The sequence below is a fragment of the Otolemur garnettii genome, unplaced genomic scaffold (assembly GCF_000181295.1).
Source record: "Otolemur garnettii isolate 467f Iridium unplaced genomic scaffold, OtoGar3 scaffold00007, whole genome shotgun sequence".
NCBI lineage: Eukaryota > Metazoa > Chordata > Mammalia > Primates > Galagidae > Otolemur > Otolemur garnettii.
The window spans coordinates 12,154,559-12,166,874 of record NW_003852402.1 but is presented as its reverse complement, the minus strand read 5'-3'; the positions used below and the strand labels follow the sequence as shown (position 1 = coordinate 12,166,874).

General features: G+C 45.2%; 2 protein-coding genes across 6 annotated transcripts in view; both read left to right on the top strand.

Annotated features, from left to right (window-relative positions):
- The window catches only part of HMGXB4 (HMG-box containing 4), a 37,444-nt gene extending 32,457 nt beyond the window's left edge, over positions 1–4,987 (top strand). For all 5 annotated transcript variants that reach the window (XM_023509470.1, XM_023509469.1, XM_023509467.1 and 2 more), the window contains 2 exons: positions 1,994–2,116; positions 2,883–4,987. In XM_023509470.1, coding sequence (XP_023365238.1) covers positions 1,994–2,116; positions 2,883–2,927 — 168 coding nt within the window. In that variant the 3' untranslated portion in view covers positions 2,928–4,987. The remainder of the gene's footprint in view (positions 1–1,993; positions 2,117–2,882) is intronic.
- Positions 4,988–9,513: 4,526 nt separating this feature from the next.
- TOM1 (target of myb1 membrane trafficking protein) overlaps positions 9,514–12,316 on the top strand; it is a 44,641-nt gene continuing 41,838 nt past the window's right edge. Inside the window, exon 1 of the mRNA XM_023509201.1 lies at positions 9,514–9,675. Coding sequence (XP_023364969.1) covers positions 9,624–9,675 — 52 coding nt within the window. The 5' untranslated portion in view covers positions 9,514–9,623. The remainder of the gene's footprint in view (positions 9,676–12,316) is intronic.

Here is a 12,316-nt window from a genome sequence, read left to right as displayed (position 1 = left end):
CATCACAGCTCACAGCAACCTCCAACTCCTGGGCTCAAGCGAGTCTCCTGCCTCAGCCTCCCAAGTAGCTGGGACCACAGGCACTTGCCACAATGCCTGGCTATGTTTTGGGTACAGCCGTCATTGTTCGGCAGCCCGTGCAGGATTCAAACCCACCACCTTAGGTGTATGTGGCTGGCGCCTTAGCCACTTGAGCCACAGGCACCGAGCCTTCACTAGCTTTTTGTTACAGTATGTGGAGACTGGTAGTTATCGGGAAACATAAAAGGAAATAGAATATGGCTCCTACCCTCAAGGATCCTAGAATCCTTTAGGAGAGTCAGACATGAAATAGTGGCTATAAATTGCTGTAGGGCAGAGGTAATGGAATAATGTTACACACCACTACTTACCAACATTTATTGAATGCTAACTCGGCCAGCTTTGGTTCAGAATGCTTTATATGGATCATTTAATTCATACAGCAGCTTTGTGAGGCAGAATTTTTCTTCCTCTTTCATAGAAGGAAAAAGACCTAAGAGAGGTTAAATGACTTGCTCTTGAGTTCAACCCCTAAGTTTTGAAGACCTCAGGGTCCATGCTCTTAACATGTTGCTGTGCTGCTGCCCTCAAAAAGTGCAGAGGGGAGACATTGGATAAGGAGGATGAGGGAGGCTCGGCGCCTGTGGCTCAAGCAGCTAAGGTGCCAGCCATATACACCTGAACTGGCAGGCTTGAATCCAGCCCAGTCCGCCAAACAATGATGGCTGCAACCAAAAAATAGCCAGGCGTGGCAGGCGCCTGTAGTCCCAGCTACTTGGGAGGTAGAGGCAGCAAAATCAGTTGAGCCCAGGAGTTGGAGGTTGCCGTGAGCTGTGATGCCGCAGCATTCTATGCAGGGCAACAGCTTGAGGCTCTGTCTCCAAAAAAAAAAAGGAGGGCAAGGGAAAGGAAGAGTCAGTGATGGCTGAGGCCTTAAGACCAGGCAGTTGTGTGAAGGGTGGTGACCTGGGAAAGGAATGGATGCTAGGAGGAACAGTGGGTTTGAATGGGAGGGTTATTTATGGCCTATTGAGATTGAGAAATATCCAAAAGGAGAGACCTGGCAGAGCACCAGAAATGCTGTTTTGAAGGTAAAGATAGTGGAAATAATAGCAATAATTACTGATTTTTTAAGTACTTACCACATACCAACACCATCCTAAGTACTTTATCACCTCAGTCCCATTCATGCTACAGATGCCCTTAGTGCTCTGTTTCACAGACACAGCTTAGGGCGCAACTTGCCCAGCACCTTGCGTGGTAGAGCCAGGATGGGGACCCTGAGGCCCAAGTCCAGAGTTCATTCCCCTAAGGACTCTGCTATGCTGCCTCCCTAAATGTCACAGTGCTTCTAATTAAAGCCAGTTATGCAACAGCTGGGCAGTAACATTTGCAGCAAATCATCTTATTTATCTCTTTGAATCACAAATATATAGACAATGTGAATTATATAAGAGATTAAAATTGGAAATAAGCCAAATTCACTTCTTTTCAGGTGAGAACTCAAGAAAGTGGTAACAGCTACCAAAAGCCACACACATGTGGAAATATCTTAAATGTTAACATGTAGGGTTGTAGAATCTCATGGTCATCACATTTCAGCTATATTTCTGGAGTTTATAACAGATACACTTGGCATACATGATCTTACAAATCTTGTCAGCAGCTATCCAGGGTAGGTAAAGCATTTGTCACTATTCCTGTTAAGGAGTTAAGTGTTCTCTAGGTCCTATCGATGATAAAATGGGTTAGGAATATAGAAAGGAAACCTGAGAATGTATTGTGGACGTTTTCTTTTTCAACAACTTACAGAGTTATAAAAGTCAACTTTCATTTCTGCTGCAAGTTTCATATGTTTAATTAGAACCACCTGGGACTTAAAGAGCCAGGTGAGGAAGTCAACCAGAACAGGGAGACAGCATCAGTATGATTTGAGTTGCAATCTCCTCTTTGTTAATGCTCTCCTTTTCAGGGCATGGTGGCTGTGTCTGGCAGTTTGTCTGTGCTTCTGGATTCCATCATCTGTGCACTTGGGCCCTTGGCATGTCTGACCACACAACTACCTGAGCTGAATGGCTGTCCCAAACAGGTCTTGGTGAGTTTTCCTTGGGTTTTTAGGGCCAGATCCATTGGAAGTCAGAGAAGCCCTGCCTCTTTGAGCACTCTCAGGTGCAGGGTCATAAGGCTTTGTCGCACCTGGTGCGACATGGAACTAGGGAGCCCATGGAACATGATACTACATTATGAAACGAATGCCATGTTTTCAGTGAAACTAGAAAATATGCCAATTGGGGAGAAGGATTCTAGCCATTGAGGTACTGCCACTCCTCTGTTTCCTGTTGGCTAGTCTATACACAAAGACAGTATAGGAATTTTCTGCCTCTTCTTTTTATCAAGATTAATGGGGGGGGAAGTGAGCAGAAAAGCCCCCAGCATAACAGACAACAAGTTGCCATTCTCATTCTTACCCTGTTTTTTCTAACTTTATCTTTTTCTTCTGTCCCCTCAAAGAAACATGTCTCAGGGCTGGGTGCAGTGGCTTAAGCTTGTAATCCTCCCACTCTGGGAGGTGAAGGTGGGAGGATGGCTTGATCTCAGAAGTTCAAGACCAGCCTAAGCAATACAAGGCCTCATCTCTACTGAAAATAGAAGAGTTAGCTGGGCATCATGGTGAGCGCCTGTAGTCCAGCTATTTGGGGGGCTGAGGCAGGCTTTAATCGAGGAGTTTGAGGTTGCCGTGAGGTAGGCTGACACAGCACTCTAGTCTAGATAGCAGAGTGAGACTTTGTCTGAAAAGAAACATGTCTCAGGAAACCAAAGTAAAGTGATCTTCAGTTGAACCTTTTCTCCTTGTTTTTCAGTCAAACACACTAGACAACATTGCTTACATCATGCCTGGACTGTGATGGTAAAGAATCCCGAGACAGAAACCTGATCCTGCACTGTTGCTGGTTTGTGTATATATGACTGTTTCAAACCCCTTCACTGGCCTCTTGGTGTAGGTTTTAAATTTTTTATCTATACATATATATATATAAATGTATAATATATACATAGGACTGTAACTACTTTGCTCTTAATAATTTTATGAAATGGCAAAGGTTTAGCTAAGAGAAAACTTCAGCATGAATATGGGCCTGGGATTCTTTTTTCCTGTGGTGGATAAACCTGCCTTAAAAATCAATGTAACTTGGGGGCTGGGGGCTTGCTCTGGGTGCCAAGCGCATCTCTTAATGGACAGCTAAAATGTGATTATTTTTCCACACTCAGTTGGACCTCCAGACCCGTCACTGACCATTTGCCTTACCTGTCTTACAGTCTGAAATGTAATGGGAGAGATTATGGGAGGATGCCAGTTGACTGAAAATACAAAGCCTTTCAACTTGAAGTGACCTAGGTGGGAGGTGATAAAGTCATTCCCGTGATAGTGGTTGAGATGGTTTAGATGAACTGATTAGGGGGTTTATTCTAATTCCTACTATACAGGTGTCCATGTCTCAAATTCTATTATAATCATTGGTAGCCTCACTAGAGGCCAACAAGTCGTATGAGTGCTGACAGCAAAAGCACCTTGAAATGGGTTGGGTAAAGCTGTCAGTGCCACCAGTTGAACCTACAGAAGTTCTGAGCTGACCCAGAATATTTGGTCTGCAACACCAAGAGCTGGTATCTTTCAGTGGCAGCATTAAGATAGCCACCAAGTCCCACAAGCTGCTGCTTAGTTGCTTGGTGGTTGTGGATAAACTTCATCCTGCATGATTTTTGGAATCAGCTTCTGGGTTCCACTGGTGAGCAGATACACCGTGTTCTGCATTCCACATATAAGTAAATTGCAAAAAACAGTACTCAGTTTTCATGTAGGTTTATTTAATGTGTGTGTGAATGTGTATTTCAATTATGTGTATTTATCACTTTAAAATCTCTGATTTTAATTTATCCTGTAAATTTCTGTATATATAATTTAATAACAAAAGCCTCCACCAGCAACAGCACGTGGAAGATACAAATTTGTCATTTCTCCCTTCCTCTGGTCTGTTCCGAAAACTCCAAATCATCTATTAGTACGTATCACGGTATTGTACCTCAAAAAGGAATCATTATATTAAGATTCTAATTCTTTAAGAACATCATGGCCTTCAATAATGTCAAGAAAAGTAAAATAAGAGAATGTTACCATCCCCAGCAGCTCGTATTCCCAAAGAACTTGACTTTTGATTCCAAGTTGAAAAGAAGATAGCTGAGCACTTCAGGTTTGCTTTTAAATTTAGTATGAACCGAGCTCTGAGGTGACTGCTTTCTAGTCCTGGCCTAAGCAGAGCACTGCAGCATCAAAGGAAATCTCTGGGGATGGTGCATCCTATTTAATTCCTTCCCTTCTCCCACCAATGTTGTCACAGGGCTGTGCTGCTTAAAGGTGTTCTGGCGGCCGAATCCCTTTCTCAGCTCAAGGATAGTTTTGAGATGTAACTGGGGAAACAGAGAAGGAAGCAGGAATGTTTGGAAACCAAAAATCAAGAAAAGCCGAAATCTTAGCTTGATTTTTATACGTTAGAACCTTATACCATGCCTCATTTGTACCTGTGAGAGTCTCCTGTTTGACACAGGTTAGCTAGAAGGGGCCTGGAAGGCACGAATAGTACAAAAGAAGTTAGTCTTACCATTGTCATTTGTATACATTAATGAAATCCTGATGAGGACCTGCTTTTTGTTTGTTTTCCTTTGAAAGCTAGCCCTATTGTATTTGTATTTAAAATTTGTACACATTTGTATGATAATCTGTACCTTGTGGTATTTGGTACTATTAGAGGAAATACTTTGGATTCAGACCTTCTTGCAATTTTTATATCATTGTTTTATTTTGTTTTTTAAATAAATCCTAGTGGTTTGATCCAAATCCCGTTACAGTTGTATAAAGAAATAAAATTTTGTACTTATATTATTAAAAATCACATTTTTAATATTTGTAGTCCAGTCTCAGCCGTCTTTTCCATAATTGTGCTATTGTTTCTACAAAGTTGTAAAACCTGTTTTTCATTCTGTAGCCTATCATCATATTATTTTATTTTTTTTATTTTTTTTCTACCATAATATTCTTTAAAAAAAAAAAAAAGTCAACCTGGAATAGAAGTCAAGTTTTTAATCTTAGCTATTTTTCTGACATAAATCTTACACTGTTTCTATTAACGGTTACATTATAGAGGCTGTCGTTTTCACTTTTCAGATGACAAGCCTACCAAATCTGATAGCTGTGGCTCTGTTTATTGGCAAATGAAACTATATACATTATGGTGTTGGCCTAAATCAAGGAAACATTCATCAGTCTTGTATAAGAGTTGCACCTGAATCAGTGTATGTTTCTTGCTATTTTGGCACTGTCCTGGCTTAATCAGTGATGTTGGATAAGTCACTTAATCTTTATAGGCTTTCAAAGTCCCATCTGTAAAATAGCATTACTGTCGCCTCCCTGCCTCCAAGCCTTCAGTCAGCCAGCCAGACAGGAATGTTTAGTAATATTAAGAACATTGAATACATGGGGGTTGGTTGACCTTTCAATGCAGATACAAGGTGGTAAAAGTCATAAATAGCGAAATACCTGTAAAATGATTGGTGAAAAGGCTAACATTTTATGGAAAGGCAGCAAGAAAGAGATTAACATATCACTGAATGACTATTAGTGAGAGTGATTTGCATCCTTTATCCACTCAGTCCTCTAAAAGCCTTATATTATCCCCCTTAATAGCTGAGGAGATAGGCTCAGGGCCTACAGCTCAGCAGCTAGGTCACCAACCACATATATACACCAAGGCTGGTAGGTTCGAACCTGGCCCAGGCCTGCCAAACAATGACAACTACAACAAAAAATAGCCGGGCGTTGGGGCAGGTACCTATAGTTCTACCTACTTGAGAGCCTGAGGTAAGAAAATCGCTTAAGCCCAAGAGTTTGAGGTTGCTATGAGCTGTGACAACATGGCATTCCACCAAGGGCGACAGAGAGACTGTCTCAAAAATAAAAAAAAAAAAAAGATGAGGAGATAGATGCTGAAAATTACTTTACCTAAGTTTATACAGCTAGTAAATGGCAAAGCCAGAATAAGAACACTAGTACAGCTGACCTGGAAACCTGGACTTTTTCTACCCTAAGCTACTTTCAGATTTGAATCATGTATGTAATTCATCAGAATGCATTATCTTCAGTCCTGAGTGAAGTGATTGTAGGAAAGCTATCTGACAGCTTTGCATTATTCCAGTGTCCAACTGGATTTCAATTTCCTTCTCATACTATTGCCTTTAAATTTTGGAAGCAGTATTTCTTCCTTTGGAGGGAGAAATACTGCTTCTATACTGTTAATGATCCTTTGGAGTCTGTAAGTGATTAAAGGACATAATAACTTGGGAGGCTGAGGCAGGTGGATTCCCTAAGCTTACTGGTTTGAGATCAGCCTGAGCCAGAGCGAGACCTTGTCTCTAAAAATAGCTGAGCGTTGTGGCCGGTACCTATAGTCCCAGCTACTCAGGAGGCTGAGGCAAGAGAATCACTTGAGCCTAAGAGTTTGAGGTTGCTGTGAGCTATGACGCTATGGCACTCTACCAAGGGTAACAAAGTGAAACTGTCTCAAAAAAAAAAAAAAAAAAGACATAATAGATAGATTACATTTATGCAGACTATCAGCCTCAAGGGACTTGAACGTTTATTTATTCCTTAAGACAGACATTATATTAATATTGCCAAAACACTTTAAAGGGAAAATTAACAAATTTTTACTAAATGAGTTCGTTCCTTACTAACACACTTACAAAACATAGTTTTAATCAGGTTTGTACTAACTTAAGGTTTGCTATTTACATCCTTGTCTACTGTGTTGACAAAGTCCACGTAATTCCATTTTTGTTTGAATAGTTCTAAAGTATTCTGTTTGCATGGTCCACTTCCTATTTGGGGGTATACGGGTTGTTTCTGATTTTCTACCATGAAGAATAACACTTAATGGCTTAGCATCTGTAGCTCAGCTGCTAGGGCACCAGCCACATACACCAGAGCTGGCGAGATCGAATCCAGCCCAGGCCCGCCAAACAATAATGATAACTACAACCAAAAAATAGCCAGGCATTGTGGCAAGCACCTGTAGTCCCAGCTACTTGGGAGGCTGAGGCAAGAGAATCGCTTAAGCCAAAGAGTTTGAGGTTGCTGTGAGCAGTGACACTACCACACTCTACTGAGGGTGACATGATGAGACTTATCTCCAAAAACAGCTGGGCATTGTGGTGGGCACATGTAGTCCCAGCTACTTGGGAGGGTGCGGTAAGAGAACAGCTTAAGCCCACGAGTTTGAGGTTGCTGTGAGCTGTGATGCCACTGCACTCTACCCAGGGCCACAGCTTGAGACTTTGTCTCAAAAAAAGAATAACACTTAAAAGAACTAGCAAATTACCACCCAACATAGGGATGATAAGGTTGTGATTGGAAGAATCCAAAAGAAGTTCATGCTGAATATATTCCATACAACCAATCAATATGACTCAAGGAAGAAAGACATGGAAGGTACCTGAATAAAGGTCATCTTGATTGCCCCCCTCTATAGTCCAAATATCATTTACAAAAGGTAGATTAATTTAAATTTTCATGTGCTAGTTCTTCTGTTAAACAACAGTAGTGAGCAAAATAGTATCCCAGCCCTCTAGGAGCATATGGACTAGTGGGGGGGAAAGGTCATTGGTTAACAAGTCTTGTGAGCATCATGAAAACACTTCAAAGAGCACAGCTTTTACATTGTACAGTGCAGACATCAGACACCGTGGCTGCTCAAACAAGTGAATGTGCAGAAGCGATTGAGTCCTAATTTAGGTTTTTTTTCTCTAAGACAGAGTCTCACTTTGTCGCCCTTGGTAGAGTGCCATGATGTCATAGCTCACAGCAACTACAGGCACCTGCCACAACGCCCAGCTATTTTTAGAGATGCGGTCTCAGGTTGGTCTCCAACCATTGAGCTAAGGCAATCCACTCTCCTTGGCCTCCTAGAGTGCTAGGATTACAGGCGTGAGCAACTTTGCCTGGCCACGATTAAAAAATATTAAAGTGGGGCAGCACCTGTGGCTCAAGGAGCAGGGGCCCCATATACGAGGGTAGCGGGGTCAAGCCCAGTCCCAGTCAAAACCACAAAATAAATAAATAAATATTGGGCAGCACCTGTGGCTCAAAGGAGTAGGGCACCAACCCCATATACCGGAGGTGGAGGGTTCAAACCCAGCCCTGGCCAAAAACTGCAAAGACAAATATTAAAGCACCCTCTAGCAGCCAAAATGATGAAGGCCATGGATATTGTATTTTTTGGAGTATATATCAGAAGAAAAAATCCTAACCATAACCTAGTTATCTAGAGTGTACAGTGACATCTAGCACAAGGTACACAGCCAGGAAGGATGAGATCTTTAGAAGAGATTAGAATCACAAAGTTGGCTCTGTCGCCCATGCTGGATGGAGTGCAGTGGCTTCACCATAACTCACTGCAACCTCATTCCTGGGCTCAAACAATCTTCTTGCCTCAGCCTCCGGAGGTGCTGGGACTACAGGCAGGCCCCACCACACAGGCTAATTTCTTGTATTTTTAGCAGAGACACTGTCTTGCTCTTACTCAGGCTGGTCTTGAACTCCTGGCTCCAAGTGACCCTCGTGGATGGGCCTCCCAGACTGCGTTGAAATTTTTAACGTTGTACTTAAGGGACCCAGAAATTCCCTGAGGTTATAAACAAAATTGCATCACTGCCAGAAAAGGCAGAAGTATTTATGGCTTTTTTCAAATTATCAAAGAAGCATGTGCCCTTTAAAAAGTATATATGTGTGTGTGTGTGTGTGTATACATGTGTGTATTAAGAGTCCTTGATCTGATCACAGAGAAAATGGGAGCTCGCCGGTTGGCTTACACAGCAAATTAATGGCAGGGATGGGTACCAGAGTTTCCACACGTGAGTCTACCTGTGTGCTTTCTGCCATCCTGAGCGCTGGTCGGTCCCTAGCTGCAATTCATTAAATTGGTTCTCAATCTCAAGTGATCACAAACCCCTGGTCCCTGCCTCTTATTTAAGGTAAGTAAATGTGTGCTGCAAGCAAGGTGGATCTTGGAGCAAGGAGACCTCCACATCAAATAGAAGAGTCACAGAAAGGGAGACAACAGTCCTAGAGAGGACGTCGACCCCCAGGAGTAAGTAGGTGTGCAGTGAGGGCCCAAGGACTCAGAGTCTGGGCTTTAGGGTGACCTTACCCATGTCATTAACTTGGAGGGAGACCGGGTTACCCAGGTACTTTGAGACCTTCAGACCACGCCCCTGAAATCCTTTTAAAACTCATCAGGGGCGCGACGTAGAGAGGCCCGAGCACCCTGGCCCCCACGTCGTGCGTGACGTCCACCGACGCCAAGTGCGGCGCAGTGAGGTCATCGCCCTCGCCCTGGGCCGGACCCTCGTGCGTCGGGGCGGGGCCTGCTGCCAAGCTCTGTAGTCCCTCTGCCCCGCCCCCCAGGCCGTCGGGCGCGTCACGTGACGGGTTGGCGGCGCTGGCGGTTACTGTCAGCTGATTCTCAGGATTGGTGGCAGCGGCAGTCGCGGCAATGGACTTTCTCCTGGGGAACCCGTTCAGCTCTCCGGTGGGACAGCGCATCGGTGAGTCCCTGGGGCCCCGCACTGGCTGTCCCGGTGCTCTGCACCTGACCTCGGTCCCCGGGCGCCTCCAGGTCCCCAGGCAACTAGGCAGGGAGGGCAACGAGGCTGGCGTGTAGCTTCCCCGCCGGCTCCGCCCAGTCTCCCCCGCCCACCGTTGATTGGCAAGCTTCTGGGCCATTAGGCAGGCGCTGCATGTGATGGATACTTATAACAGCCGATAGGCAAAGAGGAAGGGCGGGGCGGGGCGGCAGCGGCCCAGCCAATGTGACCCCCCCGCTGGGGGGTCCGAATCAAGGCAGAAAGTTTGTGGGGTTAAAGGGACTACGTGGTTGGCAGTCGCGGGGCTGCTGGCCAGCGTCCTGCCACCTGGGTTTCTTGCTGGGTCCTTCCTGACTCTCCGGGCTTTCTGGACAAGAACACCTGGGAAGGCTAAAATTTCCTTCATCCCAGGACCCGGGAGCCCAGGACCGGGCGTCTTGGGGGGAGACTTGCGGGAGGGGCCCAGAACAGGACACTGCCTCGCCTGGAGGAGGCCAGGCCTTACAGACCCGGGTCTCGACACGAGCCCGCCTAGGCTTCTTTCACGAACCAGCGTCGGATGGACCTGCACAGACTCGGAGAACCTCCGACCCAAAAGTGGTCTTGGAAACACCCGGGTCAGCCTCCTTGTTTGCTGAGCAGATGGGGCTGCCGAGCACTCCGGCCAGGGTTCCTGACTCCAGCTGGGCTGGTCTGTGGTTTTTTGCACCCTGTTGACAGGAGACTCATAGTTCTGTGACGTAGCCTCTCTAGGCCAGGGTTTCCTCCCATGTAATTGAGGGTAATTAGAGTCACTACCTCCGTGAGGCTTCAATTTGTTAATTAATGTGAAATACTTGGAAAAGCGCCCAGCACGTGGCCAATGCTATATTTTTAAAAAGTCGTATTTATAATCGTTGTTACCGAGATACCACCCAGAGAGGGCTGGGAATCCCTGGAAATTGCTAATTTGGAGCCCCAATCAGGGACGGACCCAACAAAGGCCATGGCCCAAACAGCAGACCCTTCTCCAGGGACAGTCTGAGTGTGCCGCTTTTGCACGAAGAAACCAGGGCATCACTGTGAAATTATCTCTTCATCTTTCTGATGACGTTTAACCAGACGTTTATGTCCAGGTCAGGAAAACTAGAACCTCAGAAGACGACTTTTTTCTGTTGTACTGTGTTGGAACCCAACACTCTCTCTAAAGTCAGTCGCCCCAGCTGCCGTGACTGTTGGCGCCTCTTCTGAGGTTTTGTAATCAGTTCTCTCCAAGGGGGAGGTGGCAAACCAGGAGTTAACACCAGGAAACTCCTGGACCAGCGAGAGGAAGGGGAACTCTTAGAGGACAGCCACCACCACCCTCCAGGCTACACACACCCCACAGTGAGTCAGAGGTTTTGAGCTGAGAAGAGAAGGCAGCTCCTCTCACCTTTCCTTTCCAACTACTGTTACCACTGCCTTTATCACAGGCCAAGTCTGAGACTTCCTACTTAAAAATAAAAAATAAAACGTAGGCCTTCAGAGTCAGCCACATATCCTGAGGCTTTCTGGGAAAGCTCACCTGGATGCTGGGCTTTAGCTAGTCAAAGGCAATTGAACTTCTTACCCTGAAAGGTTGCCTTTTTGGGCAAGAAATGTTTCTATCCAAAGAGGATGCTACTAAACCATAACATCTCAGAGCACAAGCCACATTTTACTGCTAAAAAGGCCTTACCTTGGGTTTTTTTTTTGGGGGGGGGAGGTTTGCAGTTTTTTTTGGCCAGGGCCAGGTTTGAACCTACCACCTCTGGTTTATGGGGCCAGCACTCTACTTCTTGAGCCACAGGCACCGCCCATCCTTGGGGATCTTCTAACCCAGTGGTTCACATCAGAATTCTGGGGAAGGCTTGTTAAAGCAGGGATGAGTGGGCCCCACCCCCAGAGTTTCTGACTCTGTATGTCTAGGGTAGAGCTCTCAAATTTGAGTTCCCAGGTGATGCTAATACAGCTGGGTTGGCAACCAGTTGTTGAAAAGCCTCTATTCTAGCCCCTTCATTTTACACTGGAGAAAACTGAGGCTAGAAAGGGGAATGTGGAGGCTATGACTCTCCCAAGACTCAGTGAATTGATAGCAAAGGTAAAATTTGAACCAAAGTTGAAGAAACTCCAAAAGTAGAATTGAGTGAAGAGTATCTACCACTTGTATTCATCTCCCCAGTATTCCATATTCCTTTCTAGATAAAAAGGTGGAAGTCCTTCACTGGAAACAGCTGCTCGGTGGTTGTGATTACTGGTAACCCTAGTATGAGCCGCTTGTGTTCCTGTAAACCAGGCCCCTCTTTGTTGCAGGAGTAAAATAATCTCTTGCTAAACCTGCTGACTCCCATGACATTGTTTAGAGTAGAGCCTGGCAGAATTGGCATCCCTGAGGACAGTGGGTTCTAATGATGCTAATGGGAGATGAGTGACACTCAACTCCCAAGCTCCCATCCACTCCCACACCACTTGATTCTTGCTCGTCCCACTGCCTGCAGTGCCTGCTTTTCTCCCCCTCCACCACCTGTGAGGAGCTCGGGCTCATCCTTCAAAGCACAGAGCACTATCACCTTCCCTCTAAGGCCTTCCCTGAGCCCTTCAGATT